The 18,392-nt window shown below is 52.1% G+C and overlaps 1 protein-coding gene across 1 annotated transcript in view; it reads left to right on the forward strand.

Moving 5' to 3' along the window:
* Window positions 1-18,392, forward strand: part of LOC106805055 (cadherin-related tumor suppressor-like) — a 106,495-nt gene that overhangs the window by 86,174 nt on the left and 1,929 nt on the right. Inside the window, exons 9-25 of the mRNA XM_014806531.1 lie at window positions 3,768-3,951; window positions 4,516-4,772; window positions 5,329-5,504; window positions 5,955-6,104; window positions 6,780-8,027; window positions 8,490-8,592; window positions 8,919-9,013; window positions 9,236-12,112; window positions 12,557-12,654; window positions 13,024-13,158; window positions 13,426-13,595; window positions 14,027-14,247; window positions 14,497-14,798; window positions 14,881-15,050; window positions 15,481-15,701; window positions 15,951-16,218; window positions 17,280-17,840. Coding sequence (XP_014662017.1) covers window positions 3,768-3,951; window positions 4,516-4,772; window positions 5,329-5,504; window positions 5,955-6,104; window positions 6,780-8,027; window positions 8,490-8,592; window positions 8,919-9,013; window positions 9,236-12,112; window positions 12,557-12,654; window positions 13,024-13,158; window positions 13,426-13,595; window positions 14,027-14,247; window positions 14,497-14,798; window positions 14,881-15,050; window positions 15,481-15,701; window positions 15,951-16,218; window positions 17,280-17,840 — 7,236 coding nt within the window. The remainder of the gene's footprint in view (window positions 1-3,767; window positions 3,952-4,515; window positions 4,773-5,328; window positions 5,505-5,954; window positions 6,105-6,779; window positions 8,028-8,489; window positions 8,593-8,918; window positions 9,014-9,235; window positions 12,113-12,556; window positions 12,655-13,023; window positions 13,159-13,425; window positions 13,596-14,026; window positions 14,248-14,496; window positions 14,799-14,880; window positions 15,051-15,480; window positions 15,702-15,950; window positions 16,219-17,279; window positions 17,841-18,392) is intronic.

Below are 18,392 nucleotides of genomic sequence, written 5' to 3' on the forward strand. Positions count from 1 at the left end.
AAGACAGTTTACTGACAGAGCGCGATAGTATCTGCCCAGCCCAAGTTAGCCATATAAATACAAGCGTGTTCTGGATGATTCTTATTAGGGTGCGTCTTATCGCGCCATCGGATTACGTATTTCTTTACATTTCTAAATTAATTGACTACTTTTTCTAGTGGTCGCCTTGTGTGGTATGTAGCTGTCGGTAAAGGGAAGAGCGAGAGATGGAATGCATGTGCCCGTAAAGCGCTATAATTGTAGTCGACGTTAATGGGGCATGGTTGGCATCTCGTCTCTGCCGATGATGGATTGTGAGACTACGTCAATCGTCGACTGTATGCATGAAAACAAGTATTCTCCGCCTGTGGGCTGCCACCTTCGCTAGCCATACTGAAGTGTTCTGTCGTTGGTCCGTCTATTTACGTCCTAGTAACGTCAATCAGAATTCTACTCGGGTGCGCAGCCCGGCACAGATACAACATCGAAAACACAGGTATTGCGTCAACGGGACGGATTTTTGCACTTACAGACGCCATAAAAATCCGAACGACAATAAACCGAAAATTCTCGCTTTCTCTGGGCGGCGTTTCTTGCCCACGAGGTTAAATTCGCTGCCGTGTCGTGCTAATGGTTTTGCTAGTGCGTGACCTTGACGGCGATGGCACACGTTCCGATAGTGTGTGTGATCAGGTGCCGGCACTTGACTCCCGTCTCTCCAGTGTGGTAGCCCTGATGGCTATTATATCACCCCAGATATGACATCATGGGGAGGAAAAAACAGCGATAATCAGTGCCCCAGCCTTCCAGCCTTTAGTGAAGAATTAAATGGCCATTTAGGCCAACAAACTCTAGCCAAAGTCGCCGTCCGTCAGACGATCCGCGTCTTCTAGCTGACGAGGTAAAGCCAATGTGCTTCCCAGGTGACAGGACGTTATCATCACCGTGGCTCTTCGCTGCATTGAACCCGTCTGTCAGCCGTCAACGGCTCCCTGACCGATAACGTCACGGCGTGACTGCGAAACTATGCGATCGCCATAACACGTACGACAGCGTCTTATCTACGCGCTTTATCTTCCAGGCAGTGTCCCATTTGTGCTGCGGTGATTCTTTTAGGCATGCGCGGCCATTTCTTAGCCGTAAATTCTCGCCAGACTGCGCGGGCCGGAGTGTTGCAGTGTGTGGCGGCCGCCGTGAGTGCGCCGGGAGAGCGTTAATTTGAAGTTAAGCTGTAATTAGGAACGTCTGAACAGCGCAAAGTGTTTTCTAATGGCTTTCGACCGGCAGTGGCATGGCGAAATGTGAAAAACACTCGGTCATGTGGGCGCGGATGTAACTATGCACGCACGCACGCACGCACGCACGCACGCACTCAACGTAAACAAGCACACTTGTACGAACGCAGAGTATAATTAGAAAACTTCTACTAAGGTATTTCTGTTACCATAAAACTAGCGAAGTAAAATCGGTAAAACAAAATGCGTTCTACACAATAGGCAGCACACGTTATTGAAATGAGCAGGTGGAGTTTATGTCGGTATTAATTAGAATGACGGAGCACGCACCAGCAGTGGAGTACATGATGTTTGTCTCGCCTGAATTTCCAGCCACTAGATGTGCAAATTAGATAATGAATAATAGGTTATCTAGATGTAGAGTCTCCCACTAAGTCGCCACGATAGATTCTAGTGTCGGGGAACTCTCCCTTTTCTATAGTATTTCCTGTCTTGTTTGTATGGTTCCTATGTATTAGTTAGTATTATGTTATTACTTCATGAGCGGGAATATACACTACAAATGAGAGACATCTCACGACGCGTATCATCATATGTTTATTGTCCTTTTGTTGGAACTCTATTGGTGTTGTACAACTGTAGAAGGCGTCCATAGGCAGCAGGTCTGAATAAGCATCGAACAGAAATTAATTAAAAATACTCACACTGTTTCGTCGCATACACAACATACACTTTATTTATGTTAAATAACTACTCTTTGCTCCGCTTGAAACTTTTGCCAACTCTAATGCGAATTTCTACAAAGTAGTCGGATCACATTTCAAACACAAAAATGACCAACCGGTCACCCTGGCTACGCCACTTGACGGAATGTCACAGCTACACGACAAGAGCAATTTTACTTCTAATGCTTTCTAGACATCCACGATGCATCTAACTTGCGTGCATAATGCAAAAGAGTGCATTCTAGTGACGAATTTCACCAAAAAAAGCGTTTTCTAGAGACCAAATAGTGCAACGGTGAACAATTTGCGGAAGCTAAAACTTACTGTTGCATGCATCCTATATATCTATTTTATCGCTTCACATTATTCTTTGCTCGGCTGAGCACAAGATTTGGCAGTGATACGCGTCTTATTTGGCAGTAGACATACAATGCCTTACCCAGCTGGCGGTCCGCGCGTTATGAGCATACTCGCATTAGCGTGCAGACAGAAATATTCAATTAACCGGAAAGCTAAACGATGAATTAAGCGGCCTCGGTGCATTCATAATTGAGTAATTACATAAAAGTTTGATAGTAACGTGTTTCAATTTTATGTTACGTTTGCGCAATGTCCATGCATACCTTTATCATAAAGTTATATGAGTAATACCAGTGTTTTTGTAAGTTTTTGAGTAAAAATCGTAATTATGTTTTGGCACACGTATACGATGGAAGGACTAACTAGCCGTAAATGGTTGAGAAGAGGAGAGGGATAGTGAGATAGAGAAAGAGAGAGAGAGAGAGAGAGAGAGAGAGAGAGAGAGAGAGCGAGAAGCAGAAAAGAGAGAGAGAGAGACAGAGACAGAGACAGAGACAGAGACAGAGACAGAGACAGAGACAGAGACAGACAGAGAGAGAGAGGGGGGAGGGGGGAGAGAGAGAGAGAGAGAGAAGAGAGAGAGAGAGAGAGAGCGAGAGAGACAGACAGACACAAAAGAGAGAGAGAGAGAGAGAGAGAGCAGAGAGAGAGGAGAGAGAGAGAGAGAGAGAGGAGACAGAGAGAGACAGAGACAGAGACAGAGACAACAGAGAGAGAGAGAGAGAGCGGCCAAACCACTATTCCTGCAGTGAATAGTACACCCACTATACATGACGAGTACTCGGATTAAATTGCGGTTTCTCCTGTAGGGTTTAATGGCCAATAATTGCGATACCGTGTTGCAGAAACATCTTAGGCGTTGTTCATGTGTGTATACAGGAAGGGCTGGGAACCTGGTCAGCGGGCATTGCCCATCGTTGCGCAGATCTGACGTCAATCAAAGTAATGTTACGTAACAATGACAGTAGTATTAGAAAGCCCCGGGGTAACAACTTAGCTCGGCGCGTCTGCAGCGAAACCAGTCTGCGGCTGCATATGTGCGCTGTCGTTGCTCCGACCACGCGCTCACTAGTCACGGTCTCCTGTCACTCATCGTTGTTACCTTGGTAACGATTGTTCCACTGCGAATGATGCCACTTGGATGCTTGCCAAATCTTCATTACTTTAGGGCGAAGTATTGCGCCATTGCGCGAATACCTATCGTAATGTGCTTGCTTATCGTGGGTAATATCCTATAATGCACGATAACACTTATTGGGTATTTTTTCTGTTTCGGATAAAAAATTGAAATAACAGTTTATAAATTATTGTCTCGTGTTCTGTTGGCTTATTGTCATTTAATTATGAAATTAACTATTCAATCAATCAGTAATCCATAATCATAATGACAATTATTTTTATTATTTTTAATTATTATATTAGTAATATTAGTGATCAGTCATATATAAATGATGGCTATGTGTTTCAGGTGTGGAGCAGCAGCTGTCTGGCACGGGCAGGGTGAAGGTGATAGTGCAGGATGTCAACGACCACAGTCCCGCCTTCAGCAGCGACAGGTACCTCGCACATGTCAATGAAAACCAGCCGGCGGGAACCCGGGTTATCGAGGTTCATGCGGAAGACGCAGACGAAGGCAACAATGGTCTCGTCAGGTTAGTTCTCTCCGGTCGGCGTTTACTCGTTCTTGTCTCCTAGAGTGACGATATCGTATCTTATCTTCACCCCGAGCTCATGACTAGTTGCAGTTTTGTTGCGTGTTCTCTGGTAACGATGTAGTTTCACGGGATTACGGAACCAGTTTGTAGTTTTGATTTTTGTGGTTTGTAGTTTGTAGATTTGTTGAATCTGTATCAACACACTAAAGGGAAAGTGTATCGAAACAACTTGTTTTAATATTGCGTGCACGTCTGGTATAAAACCAGCAGCACGTTAGCGTCTCTTATATAAGAAGACATACGTTTCCTACTTGTCAAGATTCGAATTCCTATTACACAATTTGTTACGTCAATGTTGGCAGCTCTGGTCTCTAATATAAGGAGATATATCAGTTCCTAATTGTAAATATTCGAATTACTATTACACAAAGTCAATGTTGGCAGCTCTGCTCTCTAATATAAGAAGACATATCAGTCTTATATATACGAAGAACCTTCGTCTTATGTACGAAACAGTCTTACGTACGGCTGCTACATGCACAAATGGCTTCGTTTATTCAGGTATCAGTTGTCTGACGGTGATAGTCAGCACTTTGTGCTGGACTCTGCTACGGGACAGCTCGTCACCACCGTCGAGTTGGATCGCGAGCGGCAGGCGACGTACGAGCTGACCGTCGTCGCGATGGACTCGAGCGGCGCGTACACGGCGCTCACGTCGACGGCCACCGTCACCGTCGTAGTGGACGACGAGAACGACCACCGGCCGTCGTTCGCCGACGACAACCTGGTCGTCTACATCCCGCATCCGTCGTCGCCAGGTGAGCGCAGATGAGATGCCGCACGTCGCTGTCATCATGCAGCGTTCGATTCATTAACGGAGCTGATCGTTTAACGGATTTCTGTCGTTAAATGGGCTGAAAAAAGACATTTATTTAACAAACTGTTTGATTGTAAGAGTCGTGTAAAAGTCAGTGTAATTCAAACGTAAAATCAGTCAAGCATCAGGGAAAATGTCCAATAATAATAATGCCCGCTGTCACCGCTGTAGTTTTGCAATGCTCTATCTCGCGTTCAACACGTCACACCCTCATAAGCAATCTACATGACCTAGTTTAACAGTTGTTCCGCTTGGCGGACAACCTCCAAGAACGTAGCTTGTCCGTGAAACGACGTATGATCTGACGACGACTCTCTTTGGATTTTAATTATGGGATATCATGCTATTATGCTTTTATGCAAGATTATTTACTTCGTAGTCTGTATAGAGCGACACACCGACTCACAATTAGATGGCACTCAACAAGAGTGCAGGTATTCAGCCATGATGCTCTGTATAGTAATTGCGGTATTCTCACTGATTTTCTCTAATTACAGGTCAATTTGTTGCTGGAGTGATGGCGGAAGATCCAGACAGCGGCCCAAACGGTCTATTAAAATACAGCATGGCTGGTCCGGATGCTGGGAAGTTTGTCCTGAATCCAAACACGGGCGTGATCAAGACTGCAGCAGCCCTCAGTGAGGCACGCACCAGAACTCCCTACATCCTTGATGTACGTATAATGCCTGCGTACAAAGGCCGTGTTATTATTCTTTTTATTTTTGTTGGTGTTGTTGTTTATTGTTTGTTATTATAACATTTGTATTATAATGTTATGCGTTATAATCATGTAATTACAATATTGTTAACTTGTATATGATTGCTTAGTATTTTAGTGCGGATAAGGAGTAGACAGAGCATGCCATTGTTGAAGTTGCGTGTTCTATCTCATTCGTCACTAGCTTTATAGCTTCATAACATCGACTAACAATCACGTTGAATCTACACGAGGTAGTGCACTGCATCTGCACTCCACAGAACGGACTCTGACTTTTATTTCACCCGTGGCTGCCATCTAACCTCTGTTACAATCACACAATCGAGCAACCAACCCATCAATCTGTCAATCGAGCAACCAACCCATCAATCTGTCAATTAATCGATGTGCGGTTGTTCGTTGCAGGTGTCCGTCTCGGACGACGGTTTGCCATCGCTCGGGTCTAGCATGAAGGTGCAGGTGTTCACGCGGCCTGCAGCCAGCTTCCCACGCTTCAACGCTGCCACCAGCAGATTCACGTTCAGCGAAGACACGACTAATGCCGTAGTTACGAAGGTGAGTCCCCGTGCTGTGTGTGTAGCGTTGTGCCTCTGCTTGTCACAAAGATGAGGCTCCGTGCTGTGTGTGTAATGGTGTGCCTCTGCTTGTCACAAAGATGAGACCCCGTGCTGTGTGTGTAGTGTTGTGCCTCTGCTTGTCACAAAGATGAGACCCGTGCTGTGTGTGTAGTGTTGTTATCTCTGCTTGTCACAAAGATGAGACCCCATGTTGTGTGTGTAGTGTTGTTATCTCTGCTTGTCACAAAGATGAGACCCGTGCTGTGTGTGTAGCGTTGTATACCTATCTATACCTATATTCTGAATCACCGCGGCCGCGACTCATCATGACACCTGGATATGTTCACCTGAAGTGGTATAGTTGAAAACTGAAAAGAACATCAAGATCACTATCATGATATATAAACACCTCTTCAATATAATAATAAATAAAAAATAAAAATATAGTATAATAAAAAAAAAATGAAGCAAGATTACTAAATACGTTGTTTCTTGAACTGCCAATTAACTCACATACATCTCATAATGAGAAGAGTATAATAAGAACCCCAATTAAAAAGAGGCAGCAAGATGATATATAATATAGATGTGCTATGTTTCCTGACCTCTAAACTCACGTGCTTTCCTACTCGCGCATGTCCTCACGTCGCACGACAACGCGTTTCTCTCGCAGGTGACGGCCGTCTCCCCGAAATCGGGCGCCGCCGGCCGCCTGCGCTACCGCATCGCGTCCGGTAACCACGGCAACGTGTTTGCGCTCGACGACGGCGGTCTGCTGCGCGTCACGCGCGGTCTCGACTACGAGACGCGGCGCGAGTACCAGCTGTGGCTGGAGGCGCGCGACGCCGCCTCGCCACCGCTGTGCGACCACGCGCTCGTCACCGTCGAGCTGACAGACGCCAACGACAACGCGCCGGCCTTCTCGCAGTACGTCTATGAGGTGAGCGTCGCCGAGGGCCAGCGACCGCCCGCGTTCGTCGTGCGCGTCAACGCGAGCGACGCCGACGACGGCGCCAACGGCGAGATCCTCTACCGGCTGTCGGCCGACGGCAACGTCGGCAACGCGTTCAGCATCGACGCCGAGACGGGCGAGGTGACGGCCGAGGTGGAGCTCGACCACGAGGCGACGCCGTCGTACCGGCTGACGGTCGAGGCGACGGACCGCGGCACGCCGCCGCTGACGGGCACGGCGACGATCGCCGTCAGCGTCGCCGACCGCAACGACAACCCGCCGCGCTTCACGCGACTCTTCAACGAGGCGGTCGCCGAGAACTCGCCGCGCGGCACCTTCATCGTGCGCGTGACGTCGTCGGACGCCGACGACGGCGTCAACGCCAACGCCTCCTACCGGCTGACGAAGAACCCGGGCGGGCGGTTCGCGATCGACGAGCGCGGCGGCGAGCTGACGGTCGCCGGGGCGCTGGACCGCGAGGAGCAGGAGGAGTACTCGCTGATCGTGCTCGCCGCCGACGCGCACTGGCGCATCGAGACCCCCATCACCGTCACGCTCACCGACGAGAACGACAACGCGCCGGCATTCGAGCGCGACGCCTACGCGTTCCGTGTGCCGGAGACGGCCACCGCCTTCTCCTACGTTGGGCAGGTGCGCGCGAGTGACCTTGACCGGCCCGGACCGAACTCGGACGTGCGCTACGCGCTCGCCGCCGCCTCGGACGCGTTCGCTGTCGACGCGGAGAGCGGTGACGTACTGACGCGCGCGCGCTTCCGCTACGCGAGCGGCGGCGACAACCGGCACGTGATCACGGTCGTCGCCGCCGACAGCGGCGTGCCGCGGCTGTCGAGCTCCGTCGCCGTGACGATCGACATCGAGGATGCGAACGACCACGCGCCGGTGTTCGACGCCGCAGCGTACGCTTCTCCCGTGCCGGACAACTCGCCCGTCGGCGCGTCGATATTAGAGGTGAGGGCTTAACGCGGTGAGGTGACGTCGTCGTTGTAAAGACGATTGAATAGTATTAGTTGTATGAGCGGAAGCTGTAAATAACGCTGCACCTTCAGTGCTGCAATAACATGAAACTGTATAACATGTATCGTTATGATAGTAGTGCATGTTGTGATTCATGTACATTGTGGTTCACGTAATACACGTTGGCTTAAACTAGTTTGATATTGCATGCATCAGTAGGCTACATTGGCTGCAGCGCGATGGGCAGATAAATTGGTAGCCAGCTTACTTACGTAACAGAACTGAAGACGGGGCCAGTTTTTTTATTGATATAACCACTATCTATAACACTACCACATCTATATAACACACCAACATCTGAAATGTAGGTGAATACAATCACTTTCGTTTAATGAATTTCCCTGCATTTGAGTAATTCGTGTAGTTATTCATACGCGTATGTCTTGTCGTATAAAGGTTCATGCTGAAGACAACGAGGACTACGGAGAGAATGCAGTTATAAGCTACAGTATAGCGAGCGGTAATGGCAGCGATTACTTCAAGGTCGATGTAACTACTGGTAAGTCATTGCCGCGTACCAGCACATTTAAACATTCGAGTGCTTCATACCACATCCCAGGTGACGTGATGTTTTCGGGACAACCAGGATGAAGCCTTTCTAAACACACTAACTTCTAAAACACATCGCGAACATTATTATTATTAGTATTATTATTATTATTATTATTAGTAGTAGTAGTAGTAGTAGTAGTAGTAGTAGTAGTATCGAATATACTGCTAACGAAGTCCTGTACTTCGCTACTAATATACTAGTACTAGAAACAGTAAAATACTAAAATACATCGCGAACATATCTCTAACGAAGAACATCATCTTCGTCCGCAGGAGTGGTGAGAGTTGCCAAGTCGCTGCACGACCGCACGAACGAGCAGCTGCAGCTGGACCGGTGGCGGCCACCGACCGCGGCGCATCCTCGCGCTGTCTAGGACGTCACCGCGACGCTGCACGTCACCAGCGAGAACCGCTTCTCGGCGCCGTCTTCGAGAGAAGGCGTCCTACGAGGCGACGTCCCGGAGGACCGGCCCGTCGGCGCTGGTCATCCGCGCGCCGTGTCCCGGCCACCTCGACCGCGACGTCGGCGTCAACGGCCGCGTCACGTACTCGATCTCCGCCGCCGGCGCGACGACTGTCGCGTACGACAGGACACGAACGGTCAGTTTGCGGTGGACGCGGGACACGGGGGCCGTCACGGTGGCGCGCGTGCTGGACTACGACGTCGCGGGACGGCGCGCAGCACGTCGTCAAACCGTGACCGGCGGGCGCGAACGGAGGACTCCGTTCGCGCGGGAGCCAGCGTCGCTCTCGTCGTGCGGGTCGCCGACGTCAACGACAGCCCGCCGCGCTGGCAACGCCGTCCGTCTTCTGACGCGTACGTGCGGCGGAGAACGCGCCGGCGGCCGCCGGTCGTCGGCGCGGTTCTGCGGGCCGCGCGGACACACGACAGACTCACGAGCGCCGCGACGCAACGTATCGGATCGCCAGGCGGCGAGGCGAGCAGACGCGGCCGCCTCTTCCGGCTGGACGCGCGCAGCGGCGAGCTGACGGCGGCGGCGACGTTCGACTACGAGGCGCGCGCCGAGTACGCGGTGGATGTGGTGGCAAGCGACGCTGACGACGCGGCACTGTTCGACGCGGCGCGCGTGCGCGTGCACGTCGTCGGCGAGAACGAGTACCGGCCGCGCTTCGTCGTGCGCCAGTACAGCTTCCGCGTCAGCGAGATGGCGCAGCGCGGCGCCGTCGTCGGCGTCGTCGTCGCCGCTGACGAGGACGGCGGCCGCGACGGCGTCGTGCACTACTCGCTCGTCGGGAGGAATCGCGATCGCGGGTTCGCGGTGCAGCGCGAGACGGGGCGCATCGTCGTCGCGGGCCGGCTCGACCGCGAGCGCGCGTCCGAGCTGTCGCTGACCGTGCTCGCGAAGAACCCGGGAGCGATCGGCGGCGACGACGACACGGACACGTGCGAGGTGCACGTCACCGTCGAGGACGCCAACGACCCGCCCGTGTTCGAGCCGGCGGCGTACGTGTCGCGCGTCGCCGAGGACGCCACGGTCGGCACGGTCGTGGCGCGCGTGTCGGCGTTCGACCGTGACCTGCGCAGCGACTACCAGCAGTTCTCCTACAGCATCGTCGGCGGCGACGACGGCGGCGCGTTCGCGATCGACGCACGCGACGGCGTCGTCACGACGGCGAGGCGGCTCAACCGCGAGACAGTGTCCGTCTACAACCTAACGGTGGCGGCCGTCGACACGGGCGCGCCGCCGCAGACGGGCACGGCGAGCGTCGTCGTCACGCTCGACGACGTCAACGACCACGCGCCGGAGTTCGCCGACGCGCCGCTGCGGGGAAGCGTCGCCGAGGGCATGCCCGCCTACACGTCCGTCATGACGCTGAGCGCGAGCGACCGCGACTCGCCGCAGAACGGCGCTCCGTTCGTCTACAGCCTGGCGGATGGACCGGACACGCGCTACTTCACGCTGGAGCCTCGCAGCGGCGTGCTGCGTACGACGCGCGTGCTCGACCGCGAGACGCGAGACCGCTACTCGCTCGTCGTCACCGTCATGGACAGCGGCGCGCCGCGCATGACGTCGACGCACGCGCTCGAGGTGCTCGTCGCCGACGTCAACGACAGCCCGTCGTCGCCGCGCGACCTGCTCGTCGCCGTGCACGCGCTCGCCGGGCGTGCGCCGCGCGGACGCGTCGCCGACGTGTCGCCGGCCGACCCGGACCTCGTCGGCGAGTACGCGTGCGTGCTGGAGGCGGGCGACCGCGACGTGTTCGCGATCCCTCGCGCCTGCGAGCTGCACGTGCTGCGGCCGCTACGCGCCGACGCCGTCTACACTCTCAACGTGAGCGCGTCGGACGGGGCGCACGCGCGCGTACACTCGACGGTACGCGTGCGCAGCGCCGCCTTCACGAACGCGACGCTCGAGAACAGTGTCACGCTGCGCTTCGACAACGTCACTGCCGACGCGTTCGCGGCGCGTTTCTATGACGCGTTCGTGCGCGCGCTAGGCGGCGCGCTCGACGCGGGTCGCACGTTTGAGATCATCGCGATGCAGGACATCGGCGACGGCGCGTTAGAGCTACGGCTCGCTGTCCGCCGCGGCGACACACGCTACGTCACCGCAGCCGACGTCGTCCGCGCGATCCTCCGCGGCCAGCAGCGCATCGAGCGCGAATCCGGGGTCAAGGTCGCCGAGGTCGGCCGCGACCCGTGCGCGTCGTCGCCGTGCCGTAACGGCGGGGCGTGCGCGAGTCGCGTGGTCGTGTACGACGACGTCGTGGCCGCCGACGCGCCGTCGCTCGTCTTCGTGTCGCCGCGCACGGAGCTGACGCACGCGTGCCGCTGCGCGAGCGGCTTCACGGGCGTCTCCTGCGACGCTAGGCAGGATCACGTCTGCCCGCCGGACGCATGCCGCAACGGCGGCAGCTGCGTGTGGCGCGGCGGCGCGGCGGCGTGCGCGTGCGTCGACGGCTACCACGGCGAGCGCTGCGAGCTCGACGTCGACGAGTGCCTGCGGGGCGGCGCGTGCGAGAACGGCGGCGTGTGCGAGAACACGTACGGCTCATACCACTGCACCTGCCGCGAGCCGTACACGGGCGCACGCTGCGAGGCGACCATCAGCCCCTGCGCGTCGTCGCCGTGCCGCAACGCCGGAGCCTGCGTCACCGACGACTCGGCAGCCGGCTTCTACTGCCGCTGCGCGTTCGGGTACCACGGCGCGCGCTGCGAGCAGGCGAGTTACGGCTTCCGCGCGCTCAGCTACGCCGAGTTCCCGCCGCTGGACGCGCGCGGAAACAAGATCGCGATCGAGTTCTCTACCCTGCGCCGCGACGCCCTGCTGCTGTACAACCACGACGGACGCGCGGGCGAGCGCTCGCTGTTCCTCGCCCTGGAGCTGCAGGATGGACGGCCTGTGCTGTCGTACAGACTCGCAGAGGAAGTCGTGAGGGTGCGCATCGACGTGGACGTCTCTAACGCTCGATGGTACAGACTGACGGCTCAGCGCAGAGCGAAGGTACACATGTCATATCACCTCAGCTGTCGCGAAAACTACCCACATCTTGTATGTAATATAAGATATATTATATATTATAAGATATAATATATATAATATATTATATATTATATTTTACGTATGCTAAAACTCATTTGATTAAGCTAATATGTAGAAGTAAATAAATTTATTGTGCCCTACTGGGCTACTGGCTAAGTGGAATAATTAATAGGGAATTAATGTAGAAGTGACATATACAAATGCAAAATATTGTTACCATAACCCAATCAAGATTGTTGTTTGTATCCCATATAATTTTCCGGCTATCGGCCAATTGCTGAATTGCGTAATTAATTAATGAGAGGTTACATAGATGACACATAGGTATTAGGTACGTATATAATAGGTAGACGGGGAATGTTTATTGTGAAATCTCACCGCTTACGAAACGTTTGTCGTTGACAGTTTGCGACTCTGAGTGTTGGCGTCTGCAACTCGGAGGGTTGTGAGGATTGCCATGACGACGGTTGCCAGGCTTCCGGCTCCTCCGTCGGTCGAGCATCGTAAGTATACATCATTCAATCCTGCTAAGTAAGCATTTAAAGCCAGTACGTTGTACCTGGTTCCCCAGCGTAGGGGTATCGTAGGGACATGCGGTTTGTTTTATATTAACAAGGTAGGACAGCTGATCAATATATAATACTTAAAATAAAACGGGGAAAGTTTATTAATTCGACTAATACTGCAACATGGTTTCAGCATTTCACCGTTGTACGTTCTCCTTTATACGCTCTTGATATTATATATATATATGTGTGTGCGTGCGTGCGTGCGTGCGCGCGTGTGTGCGCGCGTGTGTGTATGTGTGTATATATATATATATATATATATAGTGTATCTATTGCTTCTACATTGCTACATTGCATCTACAGGTCATTGAATCTGCGTGGTCAGCACATGAGTGTGGGCGGTGTAAGCTCTGTGGACGGACTGGCTGATCGACCGGGTCAGGTCCGCAGCACTGACTTCATCGGCTGCATTCGTTCGATCTACGTCAACGATATCAGGTGCGTGTAAAGACCATGCGTGTGCAGTATCAGAATAAACCATAAATATAACGACAGTCAGTGTTAATACCTGGTTTCTTAATAATTTTTTTAAACTAATTATTCTTAATAATGTCGATTATGGTAAAAATTTTGTGGTAAAACTAATACTTATATAAATACTATATACGTACAATATACATACGTTACATATATTACGGAAGGCAGTAGTGGTTGTTAAGTCATGTTTACAGTCATGGTTGTTAATACAGTTATAATGTATCGCAGGTTGGATCTGAGTAAGCCCCTGTCGTCACGTTTTGTCACCGATACCTGTCCAAGAAACGAGGACATGTGTCTCAAACGGCCCTGCGGCTCTGAAGGCATCTGCATAGATGAGTGGGATTCTCACAGCTGCCAGTGTTCTGAAGGCATCACGAAACTCAATTGTACCAAAGGTATTATTCCAAAACAATAAGCGCATGATAATCTGGGGGTCCATTATCAGAAACATGTCATAACTTTTTAAGTAAAGTCTCGTGCAAAAGTTGTGGCTTCTTAGACGTGACTATTTATCTATTATTATTCTATTTATTAGTCATTATTTATTAATTTTATTTATTAGTCTAACTATTTGTGATGTTTCTGACATGTTTTACGCTATGGTCCGTTTAGCGTGGTGGTTAAAATTTCTTGAATGTATCTCGTCGGTGCTATATATATGCATATATAGATGCTGTATTCTGCGTAGTACATGCAATCCTATTACAGGGCCAACTTAGAAATATGTAATATAGTATCACAAGTATATGCATGCTACTAGTTGTTAATATTTGTAAGCTCTGCCACCCTCGGTTATATTTGATAAGAATGTCTTAATAACTTTCAGCAACGGAAGCATTCAGTCTGTCAGCAGATGGATGGGTAGAGCTCAGCATGTCTGATACGTTCAAGCGCAGCAAGCAGATCTCACAGCAGGTGGCAGCACATAGCAGGCAGAGGAGGGAAGCATTGCCTAGTGAACAGACGCTGTTGATAAAGTTCAGAACACGGGCGAATGACGGCATGCTGTTTTATGCAAAGTCATCCTCAGAGTATACGATACTGCAGGTAACTTTTAATTACATTAAAATATCACGAGTAGATAGATTCTTACTAAATAATCCCCCTTTTATGTCTCCAGTTAAAGTCTATTGAAGCAGACATCATTTTAATTAACTGCAATCCACGGTGCTGATCAGTGATCTAACAATTTATCGAAACAAAACATCGACCCTGGTATGTCTCTCTCCTTCTGCTTATATATATCTCCCATTAGTCAACGCGACGCTATAAAGACGTGCTCTTGTTTCCTGACAGCTGTATCACGGTAGAGTGCGCTACGTGTCTGCCGTGCACGGCGCGATCGTCACAGAGCTGCTGGTGGAGGCGGGCGACAGCTCGGACGGTCGCTGGCACACGGTGACGCTCGCGCAGCGCGCAAACAGCATCGCGCTCGCGCTCGACGGAGACCACGTCGAGAAGAGCTTCTCCGTTCCCGTGCACGACTTTCTCTCGACCGACGTCAGCATCTTTGCGGTCGGAGGATACGCCGAACCGATCCGCCACGTCGGACAGATCATACCCGGTACGGTTTCGTGCTCCATAGTGTCGCGAAGTTCGCCTCGTTAATATTTGGAAAATCTTTCGAATTTACTATCTGGTCTATTAGGATATTGGTGGTGAAGTTATAATGTATCGCAGGTTGGATCTGAGTAAGCCCCTGTCGTCACGTTTTGTCACCGATACCTGTCCAAGAAACGAGGACATGTGTCTCAAACGGCCCTGCGGCTCTGAAGGCATCTGCATAGATGAGTGGGATTCTCACAGCTGCCAGTGTTCTGAAGGCATCACGAAACTCAATTGTACCAAAGGTATTATTCCAAAACAATAAGCGCATGATAATCTGGGGGTCCATTATCAGAAACATGTCATAACTTTTTAAGTAAAGTCTCGTGCAAAAGTTGTGGCTTCTTAGACGTGACTATTTATCTATTATTATTCTATTTATTAGTCATTATTTATTAATTTTATTTATTAGTCTAACTATTTGTGATGTTTTTGACATGTTTTACGCTATGGTCCGTTTAGCGTGGTGGTTAAAATTTCTTGAATGTATCTCGTCGGTGCTATATAGTATATATATAGATGCTGTATTCTGCGTAGTACATGCAATCCTATTACAGGGCCAACTTAGAAATATGTAATATAGTATCACAAGTATATGCATGCTACTAGTTGTTAATATTTGTAAGCTCTGCCACCCTCGGTTATATTTGATAAGAATGTCTTAATAACTTTCAGCAACGGAAGCATTCAGTCTGTCAGCAGATGGATGGGTAGAGCTCAGCATGTCTGATACGTTCAAGCGCAGCAAGCAGATCTCACAGCAGGTGGCAGCACATAGCAGGCAGAGGAGGGAAGCATTGCCTAGTGAACAGACGCTGTTGATAAAGTTCAGAACACGGGCGAATGACGGCATGCTGTTTTATGCAAAGTCATCCTCAGAGTATACGATACTGCAGGTAACTTTTAATTACATTAAAATATCACGAGTAGATAGATTCTTACTAAATAATCCCCCTTTTATGTCTCCAGTTAAAGTCTATTGAAGCAGACATCATTTTAATTAACTGCAATCCACGGTGCTGATCAGTGATCTAACAATTTATCGAAACAAAACATCGACCCTGGTATGTCTCTCTCCTTCTGCTTATATATATCTCCCATTAGTCAACGCGACGCTATAAAGACGTGCTCTTGTTTCCTGACAGCTGTATCACGGTAGAGTGCGCTACGTGTCTGCCGTGCACGGCGCGATCGTCACAGAGCTGCTGGTGGAGGCGGGCGACAGCTCGGACGGTCGCTGGCACACGGTGACGCTCGCGCAGCGCGCAAACAGCATCGCGCTCGCGCTCGACGGAGACCACGTCGAGAAGAGCTTCTCCGTTCCCGTGCACGACTTTCTCTCGACCGACGTCAGCATCTTTGCGGTCGGAGGATACGCCGAACCGATCCGCCACGTCGGACAGATCATACCCGGTACGGTTTCGTGCTCCATAGTGTCGCGAAGTTCGCCTCGTTAATATTTGGAAAATCTTTCGAATTTACTATCTGGTCTATTAGGATATTGGTGGTGCGTTAGTGTAGTAATTTTAATATAATTCTAAATTTAAACTAAGATTATGTACTTGTGTTATTCGTACTGTGAATATATTCATCAAGCACTGTAACTAAAGCTGAGAGGGTCTATGTCCCCCGGGGTACTGCCGGAACGTACCCTGGGTACTGTCCGGTATACCGGAACGTACCCTGGTACTATCTACTATGCCGGACCGTACCTCGCCTATTCCACTAACGCGTCTAGTGAGTCGCCTACGCCTACTCCCTAACCCGAACCCGAACCCTAACCTTAATCCTAACCCTAACCATATCAAATAGTGACCAGGGTACGTTCTGGCAGTACCCTGGGGGACATAGACCCTATGAGCGTAACTAAAGCGGGGCACCATGCGAATTTATTCGCACGTCCGCAGCGATTGTAAAATCGCAGCGAGATTCGCATGGTGTGTCCGCTAACGCGCGGGCGAATTTCGGTGCGGGTGAAATTCGCAGCAATCAAACATGTTTGATATTTTCGCTGCGGACATGCAAATAAATTCGCATGGTGTGTCTCAGTATTTAAGCGGCCGATTGTTATAATGCAGCGAATCATTGATCAGTATGCTAATCACGTGACCACATGACTGTTGGAGCCATGGTGGAGCCGTGTGCGCCAGTAGATCGCGTGTAGTGTGTACGCTGCGGACGTGCGAATAAATTCGCATGGTGTGCCCGCTCAATTATCGCATGCGGGTGTGAATATTTTCGCTGCCGATATGATCGCCGCGGACGTGCGAATAAATTTGCATGGTGTGTCCCAGGCTTAACACTGTAGAATAGTAAGTACGATAGGTGTAGTAGGGTACAGCTGGCATAGGTACTTTTTTACTTTATTGTTATTCAATGAAGCTCAGCATAAGCTTTCATAAAGCCAAGAAAATGTGATCATTCTCATAATATGCAAAATATTTTACACCATATAATCCTCCTAAATTTTGCAGGTTTCTCCGGCTGCCTATCCACGCTGAACATCAATGGCGAGATCCAGCCGCTGACCGGCTCCGGCCACCTCTTTGACGCCGTCACGTACGGCGAGGTCGCCGCCGGCTGCGAGGGTCCGCCCGTCTGCAGCAGCGCCCCCTGCGCCGACGACCACGTCTGCGTCGACGAATGGCACCGCTACAGCTGCGTGTCGGCGGCCGGCGGCGGCAGCAGCGGCGCCCTGCACGTCGGCGTCGTCGTCGCCATCATCTTCTTCAGCCTGCTCTTCGTCGTGCTGCTCGTGACCTTCGTCGTGTTCCGGCGGCGGCGCCACCTGCGAGACAAGAAGGCGGCGGTTGCGACGTACGTGAACGCGTGCGGCGGCGGCGGTGGCGGCGGTGGCGACAGGCGGCGATCGAGGGCTTGCGCCGGCCCGCGAGCGAGCCGCCCGGGCGGCGGCGGCCTCGCGCTGACGCGGTCGCGCTCAACCGCCACCGCTGCTGTTGCTGTTGTTCGCTGTTCGACGACGAGCTTGGAGCTCGACCGTCGTCGTCTGCGTTCGGCGCAGTCCGGGGGATGTTGTAAGAGGTGGTCGGGCCGCCGTAGGGCGCGCGGCGGGGTCGCGCCGGGGCGCGGCAAGCGGCGGCGCCGCCGCCCATCGCGGGTTGTCGGGTAGTGGTAGGGCGACGTCGTATCGTCGGACGCGGCGATGCTGCCTCGGCATTGTACGAAGTCGTAGTGCGTCGCCACCTCCTGCCTCGACCGGGCTGTCGAGGCCGCGGCGGCACGGGCAGGCGGCACCGGGCGTGTCCGCCGTCTCGATGATCACCCGGAGCCGTGGCGTCTCGGGCGTGGGGTCGGGGAGAGTCGGGAGCAGCTGCGGCGCGACGGACCGTGGGGGCGTAGGCGGCGGCCGGTACGCGTGCGTGCGCCGCGTGGCGGCTCGCTGCGGTGGCGACACACCGTCGGCGGCGCCACCTGGGCGTGCGTCGGGTGCGCGCATTGGCGAGCTCGGGCGGCGCACAGTGTCCGCGAGCACATGTCGGCTGCTCGGCTGTTGTCACGACATAGCCCGAGTCGGTCGCGGCTCGACCCGCTGCCGCGTCGCCGCCGGCCACCGCCGGCCGAGCCGC

This window comes from Priapulus caudatus, unplaced genomic scaffold (genome assembly GCF_000485595.1).
Source record: "Priapulus caudatus unplaced genomic scaffold, Priapulus_caudatus-5.0.1 Scaffold6, whole genome shotgun sequence".
Taxonomy (NCBI): Eukaryota; Metazoa; Priapulida; class Priapulimorpha; order Priapulimorphida; family Priapulidae; genus Priapulus; species Priapulus caudatus.